General features: G+C 42.6%; 1 protein-coding gene across 14 annotated transcripts in view; it reads right to left on the bottom strand.

Annotated features, from left to right (window-relative positions):
* NCOR1 (nuclear receptor corepressor 1) overlaps nt 1–26,015 on the bottom strand; it is a 143,423-nt gene that overhangs the window by 45,597 nt on the left and 71,811 nt on the right. For 7 of the 14 annotated variants that reach the window (XM_060291094.2, XM_060291086.2, XM_060291090.2 and 4 more), the window contains 6 exons: nt 17,794–17,921; nt 14,985–15,202; nt 13,001–13,063; nt 10,822–10,961; nt 7,657–7,783; nt 1,858–2,377 (listed from right to left, as the gene is read on the bottom strand). In XM_060291094.2, the coding sequence (XP_060147077.1) occupies nt 1,858–2,377; nt 7,657–7,783; nt 10,822–10,961; nt 13,001–13,063; nt 14,985–15,202; nt 17,794–17,921 (1,196 nt within the window). The remainder of the gene's footprint in view (nt 1–1,857; nt 2,378–7,656; nt 7,784–10,821; nt 10,962–13,000; nt 13,064–14,984; nt 15,203–17,793; nt 17,922–26,015) is intronic. The other 7 variants (XM_060291087.2, XM_060291089.2, XM_070044532.1 and 4 more) reach the window with 3 other exon arrangements.

Genomic DNA, 26,015 nt, shown 5'->3' with positions numbered 1-26,015 from the left:
GGCGCAGTAGTTGAGAGTCCGCCTGCCGATGCAGGGGACACGGGTTCGTGCCCCGGTCCGGGAAGATCCCACATGCCACAGAGCGGCTGGGCCCGTGAGCCATGGCCGCTGAGCCTGAGCGTCCGGAGCCTGTGCTCCGCAACGGGAGAGGCCACAACAGTGAGAGGCCCGCGTAGCGCAAAAAAAAAAAAAAAAAAAAGTTACTGAAACCAGCAGTGTGAAACACAGGTAACTCTTATTTTAGTTGAAATATTTCAATAAAGCATGCTTAAAAAGGACCACACAGCTTGAATCCATTGATGTTTACTCTAAAGCCTGGGACAATTAAAATCTAGATTACTGTGACATGAGAAGAAAAGAGGGCTAGAATCTTCAATTTTCTGAAAAACCAACGGTTAAGTAGGAGCCTTATATTATTTCAATTCTTGCTGATTAAAATTCTAGTATCTACCATATAAAAACCTCTTTGGAGAAACCATTACTGTTATGTTCAATATTATTCTAGTACCAAGTCTCATTCTAGACTATGTAAGATGCACAATATACTGGATATGGACTGAAAGCACAGTGACACCAGGACACACTATGGAAACTGAGCTCTGAGCAGAACTTGGCTATCTCCTGAGAGCCTCTTTCTTATTAAAAAGGGGAAAAAAACAAAAACAAAAACCAGAACTGGATTGGGTTTCTGGTTAAATGACGTTTTAGTCTAATTCATTTCTAGAATTTGCACCAATCCAACATTCTACTGTGATTCTAGGTGAGTCCATTGCTTTCAAGGAAAAGGAAACACCCAGGAAATTAAATATATTAAAGAAGTTGGCATCTACTCCTGCAAAATATGTATTTTTACAGTAATTTTTATAAAAACCATTAAGATTATATTTGCATATTATTGATTTGACTAAAAGTACTTATAAGGTAATTTGTATTGTACCTGATATTTTGAATTACAAATATGAATAACCTACAGTTTTAACTGATACAAAAAAGTGATCGTTATATAATGATCACTAAGTTAAATCTTGATTACGCTTTCTAACACACTTTCACTCCAGCTCCCATCTTCGCCCTCAGCATCTCTCACATGTCATGTGCAGGCCCCCAGGCCTGGCTTGAGGCTGCTCGGTCTGGGGGCAAAGCTGGAGCCAGCGCCCCCCACACCTCCACTTTCACCACCACGTCACACGGCTCTGCCACAGAGCGGCTCAGGCCACAGCTCTGTGAGCTGACAGCCCCTTCTCTGCTATCATAATATGGCACACACGTAACAAGTGATGTAGAAAGAAATTAAAACCTTTCTCATTAAAGAATAATGATCACACAATTCTCTTTGGTTACTTAATCAGGGGAACAGCATCAGAACCCAACACTAAAAGCAGACAGAGGGACTTCCCTGGTGGCGCAGTGGTTAAGAATCCGCCTGCCAATGCAGGGGACATGAGTTCGAGCCTTGGCCCAGGAGGATCCCACATGCCGCGGAGCAACTAAGCCCGTGCGCCACAACTACCGAGCCTGTGCTCTAGAGCCCACGAGCCACGACTACTGAAGCCTGCACGCCTAGAGCCCGTGCTCCGCATCAAGAGAAGCCACCGCAATGAGAAGCCCATGCACCACGACCAAGAGTAGCCCCCGCTCGCCACAACTAGAGAAAGCCCGCACACAGCAACGAAGACCCAATGCAGCCATAAATAAATAAATAAATAAATAATTTTTTTAAAAAATAAATAAAAGCAGACAGACTCTCTCACTTGCCAGTATTTCTACAGGAGTAACCTCAGCAGCCAGCACCGCCCTAGGGTTCAGTCTGCAACCAAGAGAGTAAAGAGCAGGAGGAGGTCAAGGCGGGAGCCTCACCGCTGCCTCTCGGGTTCCCCGTCCACATCCTCGTCGGCACTGCACGTGGCACTGGAGTCGTGGTCAGAGGGGAGCTCGGGCCTCGGGGCGCTCATCTGCTGGGCCACCCCTAGGTCGTCGCCTCCAGGCTCCGGCTTCTCGCTGCCTCTCTCCAGATCTCTGTCTTTGGGGTCCCCTTCGACTCTGCATGGACTGCTTTCTGGCATTTCCACGTCCGCAGCGTCAGCCTTGGTGGCCAAGGGGAGGTCCAGAGCAGAAGTGCCTTCAGCCCCGCACTCCCTGTGCCCCACGTCCATCGGCTCTGCTGTGTCCACTGCCACGCTGTCGTTCGCCTGGGTCTCCACACTGGCATCCTCGGCTGCTTCTGTGCTCGGAACTGCCGGCGACGGAGAGGCCCTGGGCACGGGGTCGGGCGTGGTCCCCCGAGGAGGCGCGTTTTCAGTGCTGTCTTCGCCGGGCTTGACAGCTTCAACTGGTGAAGGAGAAGGAGCACTTTCTGTACCAGAACTATTTTCAGCACCTTGAAGATAATGGTACAGCATAAAAATCTGATAGTGAACAGCGTCCGCTAGTGACAGCAGCCACGCCTGAAAGTACTCGTTCAGGATGAACTATCCTCCTCTCATGACCTCACTGAAGTATTACAGCCATTGGGAAAACTAAAGTTGTTTCATAAGTAGAGTATGAAAGGGAAACATCAAACTGTCTTGGCCTTCAGAAACTGAAAGCATAAAAGCTTTTAATGTCTAAAAATAATCCATACGAAATTTGAAAAACAAAGAAAGATAGAAAAACAAAACTAAACAAAAAACATTCCCATAAATGATAACGTTCTGGTTTATTTCTACCAGCCCGTTTCTGTGCTTTTCTTTTTACCCAGGAGAGCTAACACTAGAACAGCACCATCCAATAGTAACATAATGCACATTACATCTGTAATTTTAATTTTTCTGGTGGCCATGTTAAAAAAGTAAAAAGAGAGACAGATAAAATTAACTTCAACAATATACCTTATTTAACCCAGTATGTGCAAAATATTATCATTTTAAATGTAACCAATATAGAAACCTAGTAATAAGATGTTTTACCTTTTTTGGTACTAAGTCTTCAAAATCTGATTGTATTTCACATTTTCAGCACATCTCAATTTGGACTACAGTCGTCCCGTGGTGTCTGCAGACCAACCCCCATGCCCCCACCACGGACACCAAAATCCACGGATGCTCAGGTACCTGATGTAAAACGGCAGCATGTGCATATATAACCTAATCCTCCCGTATCCTTTAAATCATCTATAGATTACTTACAATTACTTGTAATACGTAATACAATACAAATGCTGTGTAAATAGCTGTAAATACAATGTAAATGCTATGTAAATAGTTGCCACTCTGTGGAATTTTGCTTTTGGGAACTTTCCGGAATTTTTTTCTGAATATTTTCCACCCACGGTTGAACTGCAGGACCCTCAGATAGAGGGAAGACTGTACTCACATTTCAAGAACTCAATAGCCACATGTGTGTCTAGTGGCTACCACATTAGACAACAAAGCTCTAGAACAATATCACATAGATTTTTTAACTTAACGTTGTAACACTGGTCTTTCCCATCGTTTGTACCATTTCATAAATATACTTTTAATGCGTTTTGACATCTTTACCCAGATTATCTCAAAGGAATCACAAATTCACTATATCCAACTCTGGACAGGTATTCAACTCTCCCAAGTCCCAACTCAAGTTCTTTTTTAGTGTTTAGTATCCAACAAACAAACCAGGAACCTAGGAGTCACCTTTTAAAACACTCCTCTCATTTGTCCCCATATCCTGCCTCGATGGGTCTCACAGATCTTCTAAAAATATCCCTCAAATCCAGCCATTTCTGTTCAACTTCACAACTGCCACTCGACTCCAAAACCGACTCTTCTGACCACCACCCCAGACCATTCTCTACAACAAGGCCAGAGTGAGTTTAAAAGCCAAATTTTACCAAAACTCACTCACACTCTCTCCCCCTCACTGCTCCCAGGATAAAGTTCCAAACTCCTGAGCGTGGCCTTGCTGCAAGCGTCCAGCCTCATCTCGAGCCCTGCATTCTCTGTGTCCCATATCACTGGCCTTCTTTCAGTTCTGTGAATGCCCCATGCGTCCGCTACCACATACTTCATACATTCTGAACGGCTTTCACCTACTTTTCCCCCTTTGGATATTAGATCAAATACCACATGCTTAAAAACAAAAAACAAAAAACCACATGCTTAAAAAAAGTCTTCCATCATTTCCTTAACAAAGTTGAATTTTGCTACTATGGCTCTTATGGCACATGTCCTGATTACAGTTACAATTTTACATTTATTCACAATTATTTGATTCCTTGCTGTTGCTCTCACTAGGCTGTAAATACCATTAAGGGCAAGGATCATATATTTTGCTTATCAGTTAAGTCCTAGAGACAAGCACAAGGCCGAGTGCCTGGCACAGAGCAGACTCAAACATTTACTGAAGTAAGAAGTGAATGAATGGCTGTGAATGTGTCTTTAAATTTACTTCACCTTTCCTCTATTAGTGGATCCTTGGGCTACTTCCAACTTGACACTGCTATAAACAGTTACACAGAGATGTTCACTTCAAGTTAAGTTTTCAATTATTTTCTTAAAATAGACTAGAAGACAACATAAAACTTTAAATCTCCCTAAAATGAATACACATATCTCCAATGAGAATCCCAGCGGTTTGTAAGAAAACTTCTTAAACTACACAGACCAATTTATAATTTATATGAAAAAATAAGTCCCTGAGAAAATCCAAGAAAATTAGAAAAAGCATTAGCGTGAGAGAGACTTGATTTATATTTTATAAGGTTCACTCTGGCTGTTCTTTGGAGGAAAAAAACATAATGGAACGAACAGCAGCAAGCAGACCAATCCAGAGGCCACTGCAGCAGAGGTGACAGGGGCTCGGAAGCAGGGTGGCAGCAGTGGAGGGAGGCAGATGTGACGAGAGTCTAAATAATGCATCTAAAGACAAGTGAGCAACCCTCATTGATGGCCCACACGTGGGGTATGAGAGAGAGCTGGCATCATTTACGGACCGAGGGAGAGACTTGAGGGAAAGCAGGCTGTAGTGGTGGGGAAACACAAGTCAGCTCTGGATGTTAACTCTTAGGTATCCAAGTAGAGATGTTAAATAGGCAGTTAGATGTATGAGCCTGGATTCAGATGAGACTTCAAGTCTCAAAAATAAAAACAAAATCAAAAGACAAAAGCTCAGAAGAGCACCTCACAGGTAGTAAGGTCTCAATATACAGCAGCAATTACTATTAGTGAAAGATGCTACCAAAACGTTGAAAGGCCAACAAAAAGCCCGACTTCATCCTCATTTCTATACATATGGTGATGGAAAGCCTCAAACCCAAGGACAAATGAACAAGTCATTTCTCTTCCACATACAGGAGGACATGTTAGTGATTACACAGATGATATCATCTGACATAAGCACTTTTTCAGTTATTTTCTTCTTCCAAGCCACAAAAGAGTAGGAATATTTCCAAGGCACAGCGCTTCACCAAGCACTAGCCAAATGTGAGTGCCTTTTTTTCTCTCCCCCGCCAAAACACCGTAAGGAACGATTTAGAACAAGAACACATCCAAATTCTAGTAAGGTTTTGGTCTTTCTGATTTAACTCATCTAGTCACAAAAGACACTCCAACGGCTAGAGGCATGTCTCAGGAAGCCAGACACGGAGGCTCTGCTTTCAGCAGACGCCTCCCCTCTCCCGTGGGCAAGAGCCCGACCCCACAACCAACAGGAGGTCTGCAGGGTCTCCGGAAGCTGGGCAGTGAGACGGGGCACAGCTCGTGGACACCACAGTGTACTTTCTTTTCTCCGGCACTTTCCAAATGAAATTAAGTCAAAGGAAATGAAGATCCCACAATTCTAGGGGCAAGTTCATTTCCTATTAATAGGAAACTATTCTAGATGTCACGACACAAGCATATGTATAAATGGGCATGACGTGACCATGCTACCCCACACTAGAGCCGATGGAAACAGGATTTTAATACCTCACTCAACCTTAATCACCTTGTCTGACAATTTGAAAAAAGCTTCACACTAAGACAAAGTAACAGGAGAGAAACAGGAGGAAAAAAGTCACTTTCTGGTGCTCAGTTTTTAGGAATCTGTTAGCCCATGCATGGATAGGCTTCTCTGTTCTGAAATAAACACGTATATGACAAATAGGCTTGGCCCTTCTTATGAACTGGATCGTGTCCCCCTGCCCCCAAAATTTATGTTAAAGCCCTAACCCTCAATGTGACTGTATTTGGAGATAATGACCTTAAGGAGGTAATTAAGGTTAAATGAGGTCTAAGAGTGGGGCCCTAATCCAAATGATAGATTTCTATTGTTTAAGCCGCCCAGTCTGTGAAACACAGGCTTCATGTACATTTATAACCCAGGGAATACTGGCTACCAGCTACAAACCTATTAACAAACTCGGGGGCTTCCCTGGTGGCACAGTGGTTGAGAGTCCGCCTGCAGATGCAGGGGACACGGGTTCGTGCCCCGGTCCGGGAGGATCCCACATGCTGCGGAGCCGCTGGGCCCATGAGCCATGGCCGCTGAGCCTGCGTGTCCGGAGCCTATGCTCCGCAACAGGAGAGGCCACAGCAGTGAGAGGCCCGCGTACCGCAAAATAAATAAATAAATAAATAAATAATAAATAAAATTAACAAACTCTGAGGACCTCTTTCAAAGTGTCAGACACACCCTCCCCGCCAACTGTCTGCAGGACCCTCATTCTACCCCAGGATGAGCCTACTCCAACAGTCTCTTTACTTTTGTAACAGCTGCCTCATTTTTCACAAAACCTCACAGAATAAAGTTTACTGTTCAAAGCCAAAACCCATTTCAAGACAAATTTTAAGCTGAAAACCCAGTAACGACAACTTGTAGAAAAAAAATAATAAAACAAAATGTAAAACTCCTGGAAGTTGTAGAACCTCTTAAGCTTAAAATATAGGAGCCTACAAAAGAAAATGTAAATAGCTCTAATTACCTGCAAAGTTTAAACTCTGGTAATTTAAAGATAAAACAAAACAAAAAGCAAATGAGATGGAGGGAATATTTGCATACATAAAAACATGAACATGTTTAAGATATAATATATACAGAGCTACTGAAATCACTGTGAAAATCCCCACTTCACAAGAGGAGAGTTTTCAAAAGAAATCCAAGGCAACTTTGAAAGTAATGTAAACTGAAATAAATTAGGTAACTTTTTTAATTAGGAAAAAAATCAAGAAAATATTTGCTTTTTCAGGAAGTTGTCATTAATTTGTTCAAATGACGAAAAGGATTTTATTAAGTTTTTTGGGCTGACGTTTTTTTCTGCCAGTGCCTCTGGGTCATTAATACTTTTTACGTGAAAACATCAATATGACATGTGTAAGCTTTGTAAACACTGAAATAAATCAAGCTCAATGGAATAAAATAAAGAGGGAAATGTAACTGATGATACCGACTGAACCAATACGTGTGGCAACGATCCAGACTCACAGACATTTTACTGATGTTGGCACTTAGTGTCTGAGGCAGGACCACCATCTTCAAGATCTTTTGGATGTAGCACCTGGGCCGTCTTAGGAGCTCCATAAATAAATATGTGCTGAGTGAACGAATAAATGCATTGTGTTCACGTTTCCTTAATGAAGCAATTCCTAGATAGTCAAATGACCAAGGTACACGTCACGCATCTGGGCCAGCAGAAGCCACAACCAGATGGAAGATCTGAGATACCTTCACTGTCCTCGGGATTTTCCTCTTCATTGGAGGCTTCGATGTCCTCGTCCTCCTGAGCAGAAACGGTGGAAGCTACACTTTCACACTGAGACACATCTCGCTCTTCACGAGGCTTCCGTGAGGCCTAAAGGAGTGAAAATATTGCTATTTGGGATTTAAGTAACTAAAAGGAAAGAAACAAACCTTCTCACACCTGAGGTGAGGCAGAACACTGGCACGCACACACCAGACCAGCAGGCTGTGTGTCCAACAAGCACTCTGGCTGGAGTGCAGTCACCTCGGGGATCCACTAACGGGCCTTTTGTGCAGGTGGATGGATGGCTTTCATCAAATTGATCAAAAGTTACGTCGGAGCCGTTTTTGGAACTACTCATCGCTATACATGTACAAATAGCCAAAACCCACAAAACTCCTGCTTTTTATTTTCATATATTTATTTTCTAATAAAAATAACACGTTGGAATGTGGAAGACAGAAAAGTATGTTAAGAAAAGTAAGAACTGCTCATAATTCTAGCAGCTAGAGATTCTAAGTATACTGCTGCATTTCCTTTCAGTCTTTTACATGCATATACGTCTGTATAAATGTTTATGTACACATGTGAACAAAACAGGATGGCCCTATGTAGTTATATATCCTATCTTTTTTTTAACAATATAATCATGAACTACACACACCTACTTTACAAATGCTTCAAGGTTACTACTTTTATTAATGATCCCATTAAAACACTCTACCAATATATATTTCAAATTTTCCTATTTCAAGGCATTCAGGTTGTTAATAATGCTGCAATAGCCTTCCTTCACTAGCATTAAGAATTATATGATTTCATAGGCAACAACTCATAGTTGTTACTGAATTTCTTTTACTATTAATGAGAACAAATTCCTTTTTTTTTAAAATAGGATTTTCCCTTCTGAAAACTACATGTTTACGTAAAATTGTTCATTCTTCTACTGGGGTCACTTGTCTGTAAGTGTATGTGTTTATATACGTAAATGTAAGGCGTTAGCCATTTACTGTACTATCTCTAGGGTCCCGGCCCTGGCAGTCCTCTGTTCTGTGCCTCCTACAGACCCTGCACATCACCAGGCAGCAGCTGCCAGCCTCTCCCAGGGAGAGATTCCTCAGAGGTAACACATAACAGATTCCTATTACCACACCCCAACTGTGAAAAATTACCAATACTCTTATTCTCGTTTCTTCTTACTCTTAGTTTAGATATGAATATGCTATTTAGGATCCAACCTAAAGCATTAATTAAGTCAAGAGAAAAATCCATTTTCTGACATCAGGGTAATAGAACTAGATGAAATTCTGAAGACCAAAAACAAACCCATCCTTATGTTCTGAGCAAAAACACAGGGAAGACTCCTCTGGTACCTTTTCTAAAAAGCCTTCAGAAGGTTCCATGAATGCTCTATTTTTGAGCATTAGCTAATAGCTACTCTGTGGATTTTCTCAGTGCCCCACCTGTACCCTCCCTCTGGCAGCATCCACCCATTCTGCGGGGCGCTGTCCTGGACAGCTGCAGAAGAGACAGCAATTCACCATGACGGCGACATCCCTCTCCTCACACGCAGTGAGCTACTGCACCTCCAGACCCCTGCTTCATTATATGAGAGTATTCGTTTTAAACGGAAATGTAACACCTATAAATCTTCCACTGAGTTTTAACAGGTATTAGACATTTTGTCATTTTTTCCTGAAATCTTTTTAAAAAGGATAAAATGCTCTACTCAAGGTTAGTTGCAACGTGAAATCTGAAACGTATCGATACACTTCTGGTACTCTATTAAGATGCATTCCTCTATCTTGTACTTTGGTGTATTAAAGAACATTTTATGGATCTTTTATCCATACCCAACATACACTGTGACATCATGAGTTGGTCACTTGGAAAATGAGTTACAGAGATTTTTAAAATTTGGATACATTTCATTACATATCAAAATATCACATTAGTTATTATTACCACTAATCTCATCAGAAAAGTCTGAGTATTGTGAAGATGTTAATTAAGCTCACGGTGAGAGATACACACTTCCCAAAATTCTAATTTTTGCCTGAAAGCTGGAAATTTAAAAGTGGCAACAAATACTAATGGTTGTTTTCTTTCAAGACAGGCTCATTCATTTTCAAGAAGATGTCTGCAAAATATTCAGGGGTCTGAAAAACCATATCTGTTCTGTCATTCTCTTAATTAAAAATAACATTCCATGGAAGAGGGGGGTGCCTAGTTCAGCTTGGAACTCAAATGACACAAGAGTGCCTTCCCTTGAGACCCGCTGCTCACCAGGACCGGGCAGAGGGCTCTGTGCACCCTCCCACCGTCAAACAGATGTGTGTAAGGCTCAAGATTTACCAAAGCCAATTTTCAGTTGCTTCATCAAGGGCATTCTTAAGTGAAACTGCCGTTTACAAAACACAGCTGCAACTGCTTGGAGATGAAGAGCGTGCTGAGCGCCGCGGTGCCCGGTGGCGCCCGGTTCTGCTAAGGCACCAGCACTCTCACTCACAGCTGCTTTGACACCACGGATGCAAATGTCCGGACAGTGGAAAAAGGAAACATCTGAATATTTTTATGAAAATAGCTTTGACTTCATGGAACCCTCAAAGAGCTCTGTGAACTCTGAGAACACTGGAACTTCCTGGTTAAGGAATTTTCAATAATCTTTCAATAATTTTCAAAACTTGCCGGTTTTTAGTTTTTACCCCATGGAATCTTTCTGAGAAAATGTTTTTTTAATATGACAAATCAACTCAATCAACATGGTAAACACAACTAAAGTTTTCAATTCAAACTCCAAAATGCTTATATTTTTCAAATCCAGCCCACAGAAACTCAAAAGTACTGAATCGCCATTAGTACCAACAGAAATTTTACTCCTTATCAGTAAAACAAATCGTCAACTTGTGCCAAGAAACCAGCATTTCCCTTTACAGGTAAACACAAATAAAAATACAAGATACGCTGATTCACTTTGTTATACAGCAGAAACTAACACAACACTGTAAAGCAATTATACTCCAATAAAGATGTTAAAAAAAAAATACAAGATACAAAAAAGTTTCCTTCAAAGCCAATCTCTGAAGCTCAAAAAAAAAAACTAAGTAAAAAACAGTAAGTAAAAGACTCACCACCCCTGATATACTCACTTTCTGTTTATGCTGCTGCAAGAGGTTGTCAAGATTGTGTCGTCTCTTATAGTTAAAATAGAAGTTTTTACATTGGGCTTCACTTTTAGTCCCCACCATCTTGGCAATCGCTGCCCAGTTACGACCATGTTCTACTAGACCTGGATTTTAAAAACAGACCAAACATTAACCGAGGAGCCACCTGATAAAGCAACAAGAAAAATGATAAAATCAACTTACTTCACTGCATTCACAATCATTAACACTAAAAGTGTTTTTTCAATTATTTATCGATATACTTCAATGTTTGCTGAAATGTGATTCACACAAAACTCATTAACAGCTCTGTTTTTCTACCCAAAGTTAAAACATGCTCATAAAGGAAGGACTCAACCTTATCCTTGTTATATATCTCCCAGAAGACTAGGACAATGCTGGACACACAGTAAGAGCCCAAACACTGTAAACTGAGTGATTAGGTACAGTACTTCTAAATCTTTGGAAACAGTATATCAATACAAAGTTAATAAGGTAATCAAACGTAAGTGATTAACACAAAGTAAAGATATACTTAAGGTTCCATTTATAATCAGCATGTCTTCAGTCCATTCCCAATCAAGGATGCCCTCAAAAATATTAACCAGTTTTTTTTTCTTTTAGACCTGTTGTAATACAATACATCACAGGAACCTACTCAATCTGACATTTCTTCCAACAAATGATGCACGTATGTACACAGATACATATGTGCAACGAGTATGGATATATAAATGCATAAATACAGAGAGATATTTTAGACATAGGTGTATCCAAGCAGGAATTTCTAGTACAAATTCATTAATTTATGGGAAAACATCAATTTCCCAAGGTTAACACCAGTAGCTTCCTTAACAATGATAACTGGAAGATCATCTCCAGACCCTGCTGACATCTGACTATAAAAGCTGGAAGGAGTGGTGCCTGAGCAGTCACGTGCTAGGACATGCACCTGACAAAAGCACGCTGTGGCAGAGCTGACACCTAACTACTCCACTGTGACGCTGGGACAGTCAGATGACAGTAATACACAGAAGCATGACAGTCACAGATGCGCTAACCATGGCAATAAACTTCAAACAAAAATATTTTGAAGACAGAACACTCTAAACTGCTGTATTTTTGGTAAGGTTGGTTTATATGATTCTTAAATGCATTACTCATTATCAGCTAAACAGAAAATAAATCTGAAATGTGTCACTAAAAGTTCAAGCTATTTGCAATAATTTCTCTTTAGAACTACAAGGTAAATCCTTAACCCCGAAAAGAGCTGGCTAATCTTTCTCAAAATCAGCTTACTTAAAAAATAATTTTTTATTTATAAACCAATTATCTATCCTTTTAGAAATTTTAGTTCAATCTCAAACTGTGTGACATTTATAAGAAACAACAGAAGAACACAAGATCCGTAAAGTTCCAGAGTAAGATGAAGGCCACACAGCTAGCAAAGTGTCAGAAGCAGAATTCAAACCTTCATCTGTCTGGCTACAAAGTCCATGCTCTCTCCTCTGGATCATTTTATAATCAAACTTAGCCTTACTAAATGCAAACTGAGAAAGTATTTATCATTCTATTAAATGCAACTTTTAAATAAGAGAGTTTTTATATCAAATACCTTCCAAAACTTTAATAGCATTTAATCACAACTATTCTGGAAAACTGAAAGTAGCTTACTTGCTCTCTAGTAAGACATTCAAAACAAAATGAGAGAGAAAAATTCCTCAGAAGTGGGCCTCTTAAACAAGGCACACTGGGGCACCTTACAGGGCACCACACCATCAAAAAGAACTCTTGGGCTTCCCTGGTGGCGCAGTGGTTGAGAGCCCGCCTGCCGATGCAGGGGACAGGGGTTCATGCACCGGTCCGGGAAGATCCCACATGCCGCGGAGCGGCTGGGCCCGTGAGCCATGGCCGTTGAGCCTGCGCATCCAGAGCCTGTGCTCCGCAACGGGAGAGGCCACAGCAGTGAGAGGCCCGCGTACCACAAAAAAAAAAAAGAACTCTTAAGTGTACTTCTAAATTCTACTTACCATTGTGGAAGAACGAACTCTTTTTTTTCAATTAAAAAGAAATTAGTTCCATCTCACTCATTACCAATAACCCTAAAAACAAACAAACAAACAAAGAAAAACAAACCTGAAGAACCTGAACTACTATCATTTACCTTTTTTAGCAACTTCCATTTCTTCTTCTGTCCATCGAGAGGTTTCTACAGGTTCTGTAGAAACTGAAATAAAGACAGAACCCAATAAGCCAGAGAAAAATGAAGTCCTTCATTCATAGATTATATGGTACTAACGGTACAATCTACAGCCTAAATATTTATCTGACATAAAGCCACTTTAAAGCAAGGTGAAAGAAACTATGGAAATAGGATGGTATCAGCCTCTCCTCTACTGTAATAGAAGGGAAAATCCCACACTCCTCAGTACCATGGTCTTCCTCAATGTTCTTTAACATTCCATCCATGTCCACATGTTTGAATGCGGTGCCTCCCCACTTCCTAGAGCTCCATCCCTTCTCTCCTGAAGTGTCAAAAGAAGCAGCCGCCCTTCTGCTTCCTGCCCAGGCAGGCGCAGTCCTCTCCTGTTCTCTGAACCCCCATCTCCCCCGAACTCCTGGAAGTCCCTGTGTTCATCCTCAGTGCCTGAAATCTAGCAAACAGATGGATCACAAACTGAACACTTTCTCCTTTACTTTAGAAAATTGAGACTCTCAGGCCTAAAATGAGCTCCTGCTATATTCTCCTTCTCAATTAACATTACTACCATCCACCCAGTCACTCCAATTATTATCAGGATCTTCAGACTAATTTTTGAAGCCTTAGACTAATTTTTAAATCTTTCCATCCATCTACCACTCACATGCAATGATGTATGTCAATTTTGGTCTCCTGAATACACCCCCTCGCTGCCTGGACCACTGAATGCATAAGGATGCCCTTCTAGCTGGTCCCTCAGCCTCCAGCCCTTACCCCAAACACACCTCCTCCACACTGTCACCAGAGTTATCTTTCTAAGACACCAATCTAATCACAACACTCCTCTGTTTAAAAACCTCTGTAGGCTCCCTACTTTGTAAGCAAAGCAGTTCAGACAAAGCCCACCATGATCTGCCCCCATCTGCTTGTCCAATTGTTTCCTTCACTTCATTTCTGTTATTTCCAAAACTTGCAATTTCTTTCATACTTCATGTTATGATAAACTTGGTACCACTGAACCACCAATGATGGTACTCATCATTAATATGATCCCATTATAAACTAATGAAGACAGTCTTTAATAAGAAAGAGAAAAATGCGTGTACTCTTAGACCCAGTATTCCCTTGTCTAAGAATTTATTTCCATGAAAACTAATTTAACAGAAAGAAAATGCTATGCGAATAAAGATTTTTTTTCATTAAAGTGCTATCCATATTAGTTTTAAAGGCGGGAGGAGATGGTCAACATCTCACAGCCATTGAAAGTGAAAATGAAGATCACTTAGAAAGTAGAAAACATTCATGACATGTGCCCAGTTAGAACATCAGGAAACAAGGTGGCACGCACACTAGGATTACAACACAGGAAAAAGAAAAACAGCTGTCTTAGGTAGTAAGGTTGGGGCTCATGTTCTCTTTCAAAAGACTTTGATATTAAAGTCTAACAAATTTAGGGCTTCCCTGGTGGTGCAGTGGTTGAGAATCAGCCTGCCAATGCAGGGGACACGGGTTCAAGCCCTGGTGCGGGAAGGTTCCCACATGCCACAGAGCAACTAAGCCTGTGCGCCACAACTACTGAGCCTGCGCGCTAGAACCCACAAGCCACAACTACTGAAGCCCACAAGCCACAACTACTGAAGCCCGTGAGCCTAGAGCCCGTGCTCCGCAACGAGAGAAGCCTCCGCAATGAGAAACCCGCACACCGCAACGAAGAGTAGCCCCCCCTCGCCGCAACTAGAGAAAGCCTGCGCGCAGCAACAAAGACCCAACGCAGCCAAAAATAAATAAAATACATAAATTCATTAAAAAAAAAAAACAAATTTAAAGGCCAGAATTTCAGATCAGCATTTCTAGGCCATCAATATCAGAGGTCCCTCCTGCCTCACCCTAGCACTGAAACAATCCCAAACAAAATTCTGGCCCGTTCGCTCCAATCTCGTCCACTCACTGGGTTCTGGCGGCGGTGGCAGAGGTGGGGGGGGCTCCTCGGTGGCTGCAGCAGCCGCAGCGCTGGCAGCTGCGGCCTCACTGGTCATGGACCTGGTGACCCGGCCCTTTCGGCGGCCCTGACTGTTGGCAGTCTTTCGGCCCCGGGGCGTGGCCTGCTCTCTCTCCTCAGTTTCTTCTGCTGTACTTTCTGTCTTATCCTTTTCCTTGGTGTTTTCTCTAGAAACAACAGCAAAAGAACGTTTTGTGTGATTTAAAAGCATACATACACCAAAAAGATTACAGCCTTGAAAATTCCTTAAATAGAAGTTGAATAAAACTACCCAACCTCCCAGTTATTTGGAATAACCGCTTGGGCTTCCCATCAATACAAACTCAACCTGCCCCAAAACACGCTCACCCTCCCCACCCTGCTTCCCGCTCCCTGGCCCCCTGACCAGCAGCTGCTGACGGTACCAGCACGCTCACGATCACTCAGTTTACAGATCCGACTTCAGCTTCAGCTCTTCCCCTTGTTAGTTACTTGTATGTGAACTAGTGCCTCGTTTTGGTCCTTTCCTCTCACTGATGTTTCTCCCACCAATTCCACCACCTCTATCTCTGTTACCTCTGCGTGTGTTCAGTGCCTTAGTAGCACAGTCACAGTCTCTTACAACAGCCTTCCTGACTTCTGCATCCCCATCCATTCTATACTGCTCATGGACCCATATTCTAGCACAACAGCTTTGGCAATAAACCATTTCCTCCATTCTAATCCTACCTATTCCCAAACAGAGCCATGCAGCCTCCTGAGTGAAGGTTACGCTTTAGCTTTCATTAAGGCTTTACCTAACTGGACCCCAACCTCCTTCCACTTTTCTCCTTGAGGCGTCCTACGTTCCAAACCAATGAAACCACTATCTGCCATTTCCCAAAGAGGCCTGTCCATTCACACCACTCCCTCTGTTCTACCCACACTGACCACTAGCTCCTGCAACAAGCCCTCCAAACTATCCAGGCAGAAGGAAACCTCAACCTCTTCTCAATCTCCCAGCACACTTTATTGACTCTGCTCATTCCTTCCAGGCTTTTTTCTTTTCCTTAAAGAGTACCTGCATCTTGCCTAATTTTTCCTACTAGATCATAAACCACCTGGGAAGAGTATGTATCTTACGTATTTCTGCATCCTTCATAAGACCTAGCTCACAGCAGTAATAAATGAGTGCTTGTTAAATAAACTAGGGATTTTAAGAACAAAGTAAAAACAAGATATGGCAGTAACATATGAGCAGAACCACTGACCACGTGGAGGATATATGTTTTACCTGAATAACTAAAAAAAAAAAAATTTTTATAGATATCATCTTCTTAAAGCACAAAATTAGAATGGCATAAGTATCCAACTCTTTAAAAAACATGGCAAGTGATTTAGGCTGCTTTAGCTGCCGCAAAATTAGATAAACCTTCAGTATTTCCAAGAAGATTATAGAAATAACAATAAATATTAAAAAGAAACTACTAACACAAGCAACAACCTGTATGGATCTCACACTTATTAAGTAAAAGCAGCCACACAACAGGAGATTACATACTGTACAATTCCATTTATATGAAATTATAGGAAAGGCAAAACAAATTAGTAGTTGCCAGGGGCTGGGAATGGTGGGGAGGGAAACTACTGCAAAGGAGCACAGGGGAGCTTTCTTGGGGTGATGGAAATGTTCTGAGTCACGAGTGCGGCAACAGGTACACCAGTGCATACAACTGTCAAAATATATCAACGTATACCCTTAAAAACTGGTGAAATTTAGTCTATGCAAAATTATGCCTCAATAAAGCTGATCCTTGGAGGAAAAACAAACAAACCAGCTGCTAAGGGCCTCCCTGCACCCAACCCTGCCAAAACATGTACACAAAGATATCAACGATAGCTGTCTCTGAGTGGCAGAATTACAGGTTAATTTTCTTTCTATTTTGCTCTCTCTTACTGATTTGCTGTAAGGAACTAGAATTATTTTTATAACCACGAAAACAGCAACAGCAACCACAAACAAACCAGGAAATCTGGGCTTCCCTGGTGGCACAGTGGTTAACAATCCACCTGTCAATGCAGGGGACACGGGTTTGAGCCCTGCTCTCGGAAGATCCCACATGCCACGGAGCAAGTAAGCCCGTGTGCCACAACTTCTAAGCCTGCGCTCTAGAGCCCGCGAGCCACAACTACTGAGCCCACGTGCCACAACTACTGAAGCCCACGCGCCTAGAGCCCATGCTGTACAATAAGAGAAGCCACCGCAATGAGAAGCCCACACACCGAAAAGGAAGATTAGCCCCCGCTTGCCGCAACTAGAGAAAGTCCACGCGCACCAACGAAGACCCAATGCAGCCAAAAATAAATTTTAAAAACAACAAAAAAAATCAGGAAGTCTATTTTATATGAAAAATAAAATCCATAAAGCTGGAATAGAAGGTGTTATATAAATGAAAACCATTTAGCAGCATTTTTACACTAATGTACACTACCTGAGGTTCAAAACAAAAGATCCTGAGGTTCTTCCAAATCAAAGATTAAATTATACTCAGTGTATCTCAGTGATGGTGTATATTATTGTAGCTCATCCCTTCCGAAACAGAGTATGTCATGTTTGGCAAATAAGTCCATCAAGCCAAAAGTTATACTTACTGGAATATTCCACTCCTTAATTATGTCAAATAACTATTAGGTGATCAAAGCACACATCCCATTGATTCTTTTATCTAAAATTTTATACCTTCAATAGATTCAATCTCATTATTTAAAAATAACTACAACATTTAACTATTTAACTCACTTAGAGTCCTCCTTTTCATCTTTTTCTTCTTCATCTTTCTTTTCCTCCTCTTTTTTTTCTGTTTTTTCTGCTTTATCTTCTTCTTTTTCTTCTACTTTTTCTTCTTGTGAGGGTCGGGCAATTTGCTGCTAGAATGAACCATCATTTGTAAAATTGGAAAGTAAAACAAACAGCTCCTCAAATCATAATGATAAATAATAAATATCTATGCAACAAATTTATGATTAACTTATTCACCATCTACAATGTAACTAGGGGTCATGTACTAAAAACGAGTCTAATGCTCTTTAATGTAGTCTATATGTATTGCTTAAAAGGTCACACACACATATAAACACACACAAATGTTCACAGTGTCTGGATCCATCAGACAGGTGACAATGTTAAGATTCCACTTAGAAATCTGAGGTTGGTACTCTCTTTTTGTAATTCCCACATCTAATCTGTCACTTACACATTTCAATTCTACTTGAAATTTGATAATTTGTCAAACCATCCCCCCGGTATTAGATCCTTAATATGTTCCCAAATTTTTCATCATTATGGATAATACTACAAGAAACCTCTTTATGCTTTTACTCTTTTGGGGAAACATTCATTTACTGGAAGAGTAGACAGCCATGGCCATTATTAAGACTGAAGCGATTTAGGAAAGTATTATGGATATAATAAACTAAAAAGTAAAACACTCAAATATGCCTAAACTGTAATTACAACTCTGTAATCGTAAATATGTATATAAACAAAGACGAAGATAATAAGATTATGGACCCTTTTAACTCTGATGTCTCATTTGCTAAACCTGAGAAAAGTGAAATGAAACTGTGGTGTTTTAATTACGAAATCAAACAGCCTAACCGAATAGGACCGGACTCCAGCTCCCCCGCAGCACGCGGCCGACCAGCCCAGGTGTACCTTTGCCCACACGGTCTGCGCGCGGGCTGCCCTCAGCACACCCAGCATTTTCATGCCTTTGCTCAGAATAGAGTAAAATCTTCCTCAACTTCCGATAGCATCTCACAGTCTTTTACCACCTCCCCAGAACTACAATCTAGCTTCTTCCTTAAGACACCTGGCCTCTCCAGAAGGGGGCCTCTCCAGAAGGGGGCGTCTCCAGAATGGGGACCCCTTCTGGAGAGGCCTCCTTCTAACATATGGAGGAAGAATCTAAACTCTTCTTGCTCCCCACTGCCACTTCCAGAACACTGCTCAGCTGCGGTATTTAAAAACCTCCTGTTACAAATTTCAGAAAATCTACCTATGACACATTGTTTCCTCTTCTGGTGTTACAGATTGACTCTCAAAGACTCCCAGGAGCACAGAGATTACTTTATCACATGGCTCGTTATGCCATGTCATTATTCTTCAGATTTCAAGATGCCTGTCAATGCCTTTTCTATCAACACGATATCCTACGTGTGAAATACTTTCAGGTCATTGCCATTCAGTCTCCCACAGGGAGTCACCACAGCCATCCTCGGTGGGCACTGCCCCCCCCCGACCCTATAATCTGACAGTGTGCCCCGCAACCACCACCACTCACATCCGTCCCAGCCCACATCTCCACTGTCGCCAGTCCAGTCCTGCTTTTTGTCCTCATCACCATCTACAATCCCTTGATGCTAAGAAATTTTCACAGCCCACCAAGAACAGCATCCACTCTTCCACTCTGACCCCAGCTAAATCGTTTCAATACCATGATTCCCTCACTTACCTGACCTGACCTTCCCAGGTTCTCACCCTGGCTAACTGCCAGTTTCCTTTTCTTCTAAGTATGTATTATTGCTAGAGAAAACTAAGAAATCAGGAAGATTTTAATGGATACTTTCCAAGCATGACTAGCTCTCCTTTACAACTGGGAATGTTTTATTCATCTGACTCCCTAGCACATCACAGCGATCCCAAGATCTGTCTGAAATGCTAATAACCTCACCCTGCCCGCCACAAACGTAGCATTCATCTGTCATTCTGAACCAACAAAATGACATACCAACAACAAACTCTGCCCCCTGCCTAGCAAGTGGGCTACGTAACCCAGAAAACGGTTTACAGCCCTAAGAAGTCATGGAGAGGTGTCAACTCAGCTGAAGATAAGGAAAGAGATCTACTGTCCCTTAGACTTGAACAACACATATAACTGTATTCCCCGAATACTCTTCTGCTTCTAATGCCGACCCGGGTTTTGAAATAAGCAAGCAATCCTCCACGTGCCCTGATGCCCGAAACCATCCCACAGCTGACTGGCCCCTCCTGCAGTGCTGGTAGCTGAGAGGCAAGGGCAGCACCTGTTTCGACCAGTCAAAGGGAAGAAGAGGGCAGGATCCCTCCAGAAACGCAGCCCCCAGTTCTGCAGAGTGTGTGCGAATGAGCCAAAGAAACTGCTGGGGCTGCCAGACAGTCTGCAGAAGCGTGTGCACCTCCAGAGCAGAGCCCCACACTGAGCAGCAGCGAGTGGAGAGGGATGTGAGGGAGGCCCGAGATTGTGGACAGCACTTAACCCGGGAGACAAGCATCAAGACCCACAGCAAGGATGGCCACGGACACTAAGAAAGGAAGGAACAAACTCTGGTTTTCACAAGAAGTGGCTGGCACTGCTTCTGTTTCAGGCAGATCTGTAAAGGAAAGAGCCAGCCCCCATGGTCTAGGACGGAGGTTACAGGCCACATACCTCAACCCTTGCCAGCGAGCTGGCTGGAGCAGAAGCCCATGGTTTCAAAAGGAAACTCTTCAAAGGACCCTAAGAGACACAGGCGGTCCCATGAGCTTCTTGTCCGGGTTTCTCCCTCCTTAAGCCCAACACTTGATAGTCAATTAAAAAAAAGTCTCGGGCTTCCCTGGTGGCGCAGTGGTTGAGAGTCCGCCTGCCGATGCAGGGGACATGGGTTCGTGCCCCGGTCCGGGAGGATCCCACATGCCGCAGAGCAGCTGGGCTCGTGAGCTATGGCCGCTGGGCCTGTGCATCCAGAGCCTGTGCTCCGCAACGGGAGAGGCCACAACAGTGAGAGGCCCGCGTACCGCAAAAAAAAAAAAAAAAAAAAGTCTCATTCTGTTAGGGAGGTTCTCCCAACATGAAACATTCCTGCCAAACAATAAGCTAGTCACTCTGAATGGCAGAGCACGTTATAAAACAAAATAAAAATTCCAATGAAAAAAAGTGAAAGTTACATGTATTTCATGAAAATAAATGAAGAATAGGGTCAATTTCAGCAGGGTCCTCTCTAGCAAGATCAAATGCTAGGGCTTCCCTGGTGGCACAGTGGTTAAGAATCCGCCTGCCAACGCAGGGGACACGGGTTCAAGCCCTGGTCCGGGAAGATCACACATGCTGCGGAGCAGCGAAGCCCGTGTGCCACAACTACTGAGCCTGAGCTCTAGAGCCCGCGAGCCACAACTACTGAGCCCGTGTGCCACAACTACTAAAGCCCGCGCGCCTAGAGCCCGTGCTCTGCAGCAAGAGAAGCCACCGCAATGAGAAGCCCACACACCGCAACGAAGAGTAGCCCCCGCTCGCCGCAACTAGAGAAAGCCCACACGCAGCAACAAAGACCCAACGCAGCCAAAAATACATTAAATAAATAAATTTTGAAAAGAAATATATTTTTAAAAAAAAGAAAAAAGAAAGATCAAATGCTAGCTTATGCTGAGATTTATTACTACTACATGTGACTGGGTGTCTAACTCATATATATTTGTTAAAATGCTCAGGTCTTTAGAAAACAAATAAATAAAGGAATTCCCATTCAGCAGACAATGAAGTTGCCAAAAAGTGAAATGACCAAATTTAAGAACAAGGAGCTAGTTAAATAACAATGTACAAGAAACAGAAAACATGAAGTACTTCAGCCACTGAGGTTTTTTTAAAGTACTTCAGGCAGTTAACAGAAAATATCTTATGCCAGTCTTATCAAAGTATATTAATAAGCTAATGCCTTTAAAGCAACTGAATTGGAGACTACTTTCCTGAAGAGTGAAAGCTGTCGATCACCAAGAAGCATGTTTGGTTGAAGGCAACAAAGGCGGTAGCTGCTGCCCTTTACTTACTGGGCGGTACCTACACTCTGGGTACTGCACACACAACTAGTCTCCTATAAACCCTGCAAGGTAAGAACCAGTGCTCACAGATGTCACTCCCACAGATGTCACCAAGTGAAGGGACACTAGAGTGTCACAGACACAAAGAAGCAGAGCATTTGGGGATCTAAAGCTCCTTCCATTATACCCAATTCTTTAATTGTCTAAATCACCCTTTCTAACTAGTGTATAACTAACGGTTTAGTCAAAAACTCCTCCAACTTCAACAATTACTACATTTACATAAGTATATGCTTTCTGAACACCTCTGGGGAATAAAAACACACTGGCACAGTTAAAGGGGAAGATGTTGCCGGCATGAAGGGAGAGTACAAATTCTTGTAAGAGCCCTCGAAGATCTGGAAATGAAAAATGTGGTTTCAAAACAATGACTTGCTTTACTGCAGGTCACGAGCAGGTGCCACAGGAATCCCATCTGCACAGTGACAGACTTATTACATGGGAGTTTATGCTGAAAGTGAGATGGAATTATTACTTCTAACAAAAATGTTGCACACAAAATCAAGTTACTACTTGGCATGGTATTTACAATTCTAGATCCCAAACAGTAAAGCCAAAGAGGGGCTTTTGGTTTATAATCTTTGATAAGCATTCACTGCTTCAACTACAATTGATAAAGAACCACACTCATTCCCGTCATGGGATGCCAACAAGCTGGACTGTAACAATGGTTTGGGCAGAGTAGCCAACAGAATTTTTGCGAAAAGAGTTAAAACTTTTGCCAACAATAATCTCTGAACACAACTGTAACAAAATTATGATTATCTCTCATTTCCCGATGATTCTAAGATTAAAGCTCATTTTCTGCGTAAATAATATGCAAGGTCCCCTATGGCAACAGCAATGTTAAAAATCACACCTCACGGGCTTCCCTGGTGGCGCAGTGGTTGAGAGTCCACCTGCCAATGCAGGGGACACGGGTTCGTGCCCCGGTCCGGGAAGATCCCACATGCCGCGGAGCGGCTGGGCCCGTGAGCCATGGCCGCTGAGCTTGCGCGTCTGGAGCCTGTGCTCCGCGATGGGAAAGGCCACAACAGTGAGAGGCCCGTGTACCGCCAAAAAAAAAAAAAAACCATACCTCACAGCTGTGGAATCTCTCAGCCAACAGCATACTACATATTCATCTGCTGAATAAAAATTACTTCCTACAGGTAAGCAGCTGGGAGTGGGGGAGGGGAGAAGCAATCAAAGCCTGAAAGGATGCAGTGCACACGTCAGAGGAATAAATCTGGAATAAATGTCTAATCGCTCGGGATGACCCGAGGTAATTCCTACTCATTCAAACTTGACTGCATAATAGAGCAGTAGAGTGATTTTCAAATTAGTCGGATCTCTATACCTGCCAGGGTAAAAATATCCATTTAAAAAATTTTAACTTGTACGTAGTTTCTTTTTTTGTTTTTAAAGTCTTCTGGGGGAATTCCCTGGCGGTCCAGTGGTTAGGACTCGGAGCTTCCACTGCTGGGGGCCTGGGTTCGATCCTTGGTCAGGGAACTAAGATCCCACAAGCCACGTGGCATGGCAAAAAAAAAAAAAAAAAGGAGTCTTTCTGAACTTTTTTCTATATAGAAAATTCTCTATTTCCAACCGAGACCTTCTTCCTAAACTGCAGACTTCTGTATCTAACCGCCCACTCTACATCTCCATGTGGACAAAGTCTAACAGGTATTTAAAATCTAGTACGTGCTGATTATCCCCCCAAATCCGCTCCTCCTTCCACCGTGCCCGTCACAGTCAACAACAACTCCAGCAGCCAAGACAGCCTATCTCTGCTAACCATCCTTGCATACCCACAATCACTCCATCAGCAAAACCCACTGGCCTTACCTCCAAAAACATACCCAGAACCTGACCAGTTCTCCCCAGCTCCCACGATAGCCTGGTCCAAGCCACTGAAATTACTAAAATAACCCCTAACTGGCCTCCCCTACATTAGAGTCTCAACAGAGCAGCCAGAAGGCTCCTGTCACAAATGAAACCTGAGGTGACTCTTCTGCTGAAAAGTCTGATGGCCTCCCCTCTCCTCTGGTATCAGCGCCCATCATTCGGTTCCACAGGAGAAAGCAAACACAACCCAACACTACCTACCTCTGAAAAGCTGTCCAAGTATTTTGACACAAGCAACTAAGAAACAGAGGTAAGATTCTTTTGGTCTGAGATAGTAGTTTAAGTCCATCATTTAACTCCCTCCCCTTCCAAGTTCCCAGTGAATCAAACAAAGAAATATAAAAGTAGATGGAAAATCTTCAGGGTGGCAGGACTAGACTATCAGAAAGGCTACCCAAAACGAAACTGAGCCTAGCCAGGGGCAAGCATCCCAAGGTTCAGGTCCCAGTGAGGGTACACACGGACCACCTTGGCTCTGCACATGCGTCCTGAGATGTGGGAAGGGTGCTAGCACAGAGGACAAGTGGTGCAGAAGAAAACACCACCGTGGCTCGAACTGCACAGGGACACATACGTCCCAGCAAGGAATGAAATGCTGCCCCAGATAACTTTAGGATAGAAAGCCGATGTTTCAGAGTAACAGAAACACTCCCCGTCGCACAAAACTTCCTGCTCTGTCATCACAAGCGATAGACTGCTAACCCGGCAAAGGTGAGGTATAATATAAATCAAATTATCCCGAGTTTATCTGGGATTGAAAAAATTAAACAGTAATACATATAATTTCTAAAAATAAATGTTATAAATACTACTTTGTAATTAGGAATAAAGCTATTGTTAAAAATTAGTAGCTGAGAGGGCAGACAGCAGAAGCAAGAAGAACTACAATCCTGCAGGCTGTGGAACAAAAACCACATTCACAGAAAGACAGACAAGATGAAAAGGCAGAGGGCTATGTACCAGATGAAGGAACAAGATAAAACCCCAGAAAAACAACTAAATGAAGTGGAGATAGGCAATCTTTCAGAAAAAGAATTCAGAATAATGACAGTGAAGATGATCCAGGACCTCAGAAAAAGAATGGAGGCAAAGATCGAGAAGATGCAAGAAATGTTTAACAAAGACCTAGAAGAATTAAAGAACAAACACCTAGAAGAACAGAGGTGTTCATCTCTGTTCAAACAGAGATGAACAATACAAAAACTGAAATGAAAACTACAGTAGAAGGAATCAATAGCAGAATAACTGAGGCAGAAGAACGGATACGTGACCTGGAAGACAGAATGGTGGAATTCACTGCCATGGAACAGAATAAAGAGAAAAGAAGGAAAAGAAATGAAGACAGCATAAGAGACCTCTGGGACAACATTAAACGTAACAACATTCGCATTATAAGGGTCCCAGAAGGAGAAGAGAGAGGGAAAGGACCCGAGAAAATATTTGAAGAGATTATAGTCGAAAACTTCTCTAACGTGGGAAAGGAAATAGCCACCCAAGTCCAGGAAGTGCAGAGAGTCCCAGGCAGGATAAACCCAAGGAGAAACACGCGGAGACACACAGTAATCAAACTGACAAAAATTAAGGACAAAGAAAAATTATTGAAAGCAACAAGGGAAAAACGACAAATAACATACAAGGGAACTCCCATAAAGTTAACAGCTGATTTCTCAGCAGAAACTCCACAAACCAGAAGGGGGCAGCACGATATGATGACAGGGAAGAAACTACAACCAAGATTACTCTACCCAGCAAGGATCTCATCCAGATTCAATGGAGAAATCAAAAGTTTTACAGATGGGCTTCCCTGGTGGTGCAGTGGTTGGGAGTCCGCCTGCCGATGCAGGGGATGCGGGTTCATGCCCCGGTCCGGGAGGATCCCGCGTGCTGCGGAGCAGCTGGGCCCGTGGGCCGTGGGCACTGGGTGGGCGCTGGGCCTGCGCGTCCAGAGCCTGCGCTCCGCAGCGGGAGAGGCCACAGCAGTGAGAGGCCCGCGTACCACACACACACACACACACACACACACACACACACACACACAAAAAGTTTTACAGACAAGCAAAAGCTAAGAGAATTCAGCACCACCAAACCAGCTCTACAACAAATGCTAAAGGAACTTCTCTAAGTGGGAAACACAAGAGAAGAAAAGGACCTACAAAAAACAGCTCATAACAATTAAGAAAATGGTAACAGGAATATACATATTGATAACTACCTTAAACGTGAATGTATTAAATGCTCCAAAC

This window comes from Globicephala melas, chromosome 20, assembly GCF_963455315.2.
Source record: "Globicephala melas chromosome 20, mGloMel1.2, whole genome shotgun sequence".
Classification (NCBI taxonomy): domain Eukaryota; kingdom Metazoa; phylum Chordata; class Mammalia; order Artiodactyla; family Delphinidae; genus Globicephala; species Globicephala melas.
The sequence above is the reverse complement of the archived record's forward strand: the minus strand, read 5'-3'. Positions and strand labels throughout refer to the sequence as shown.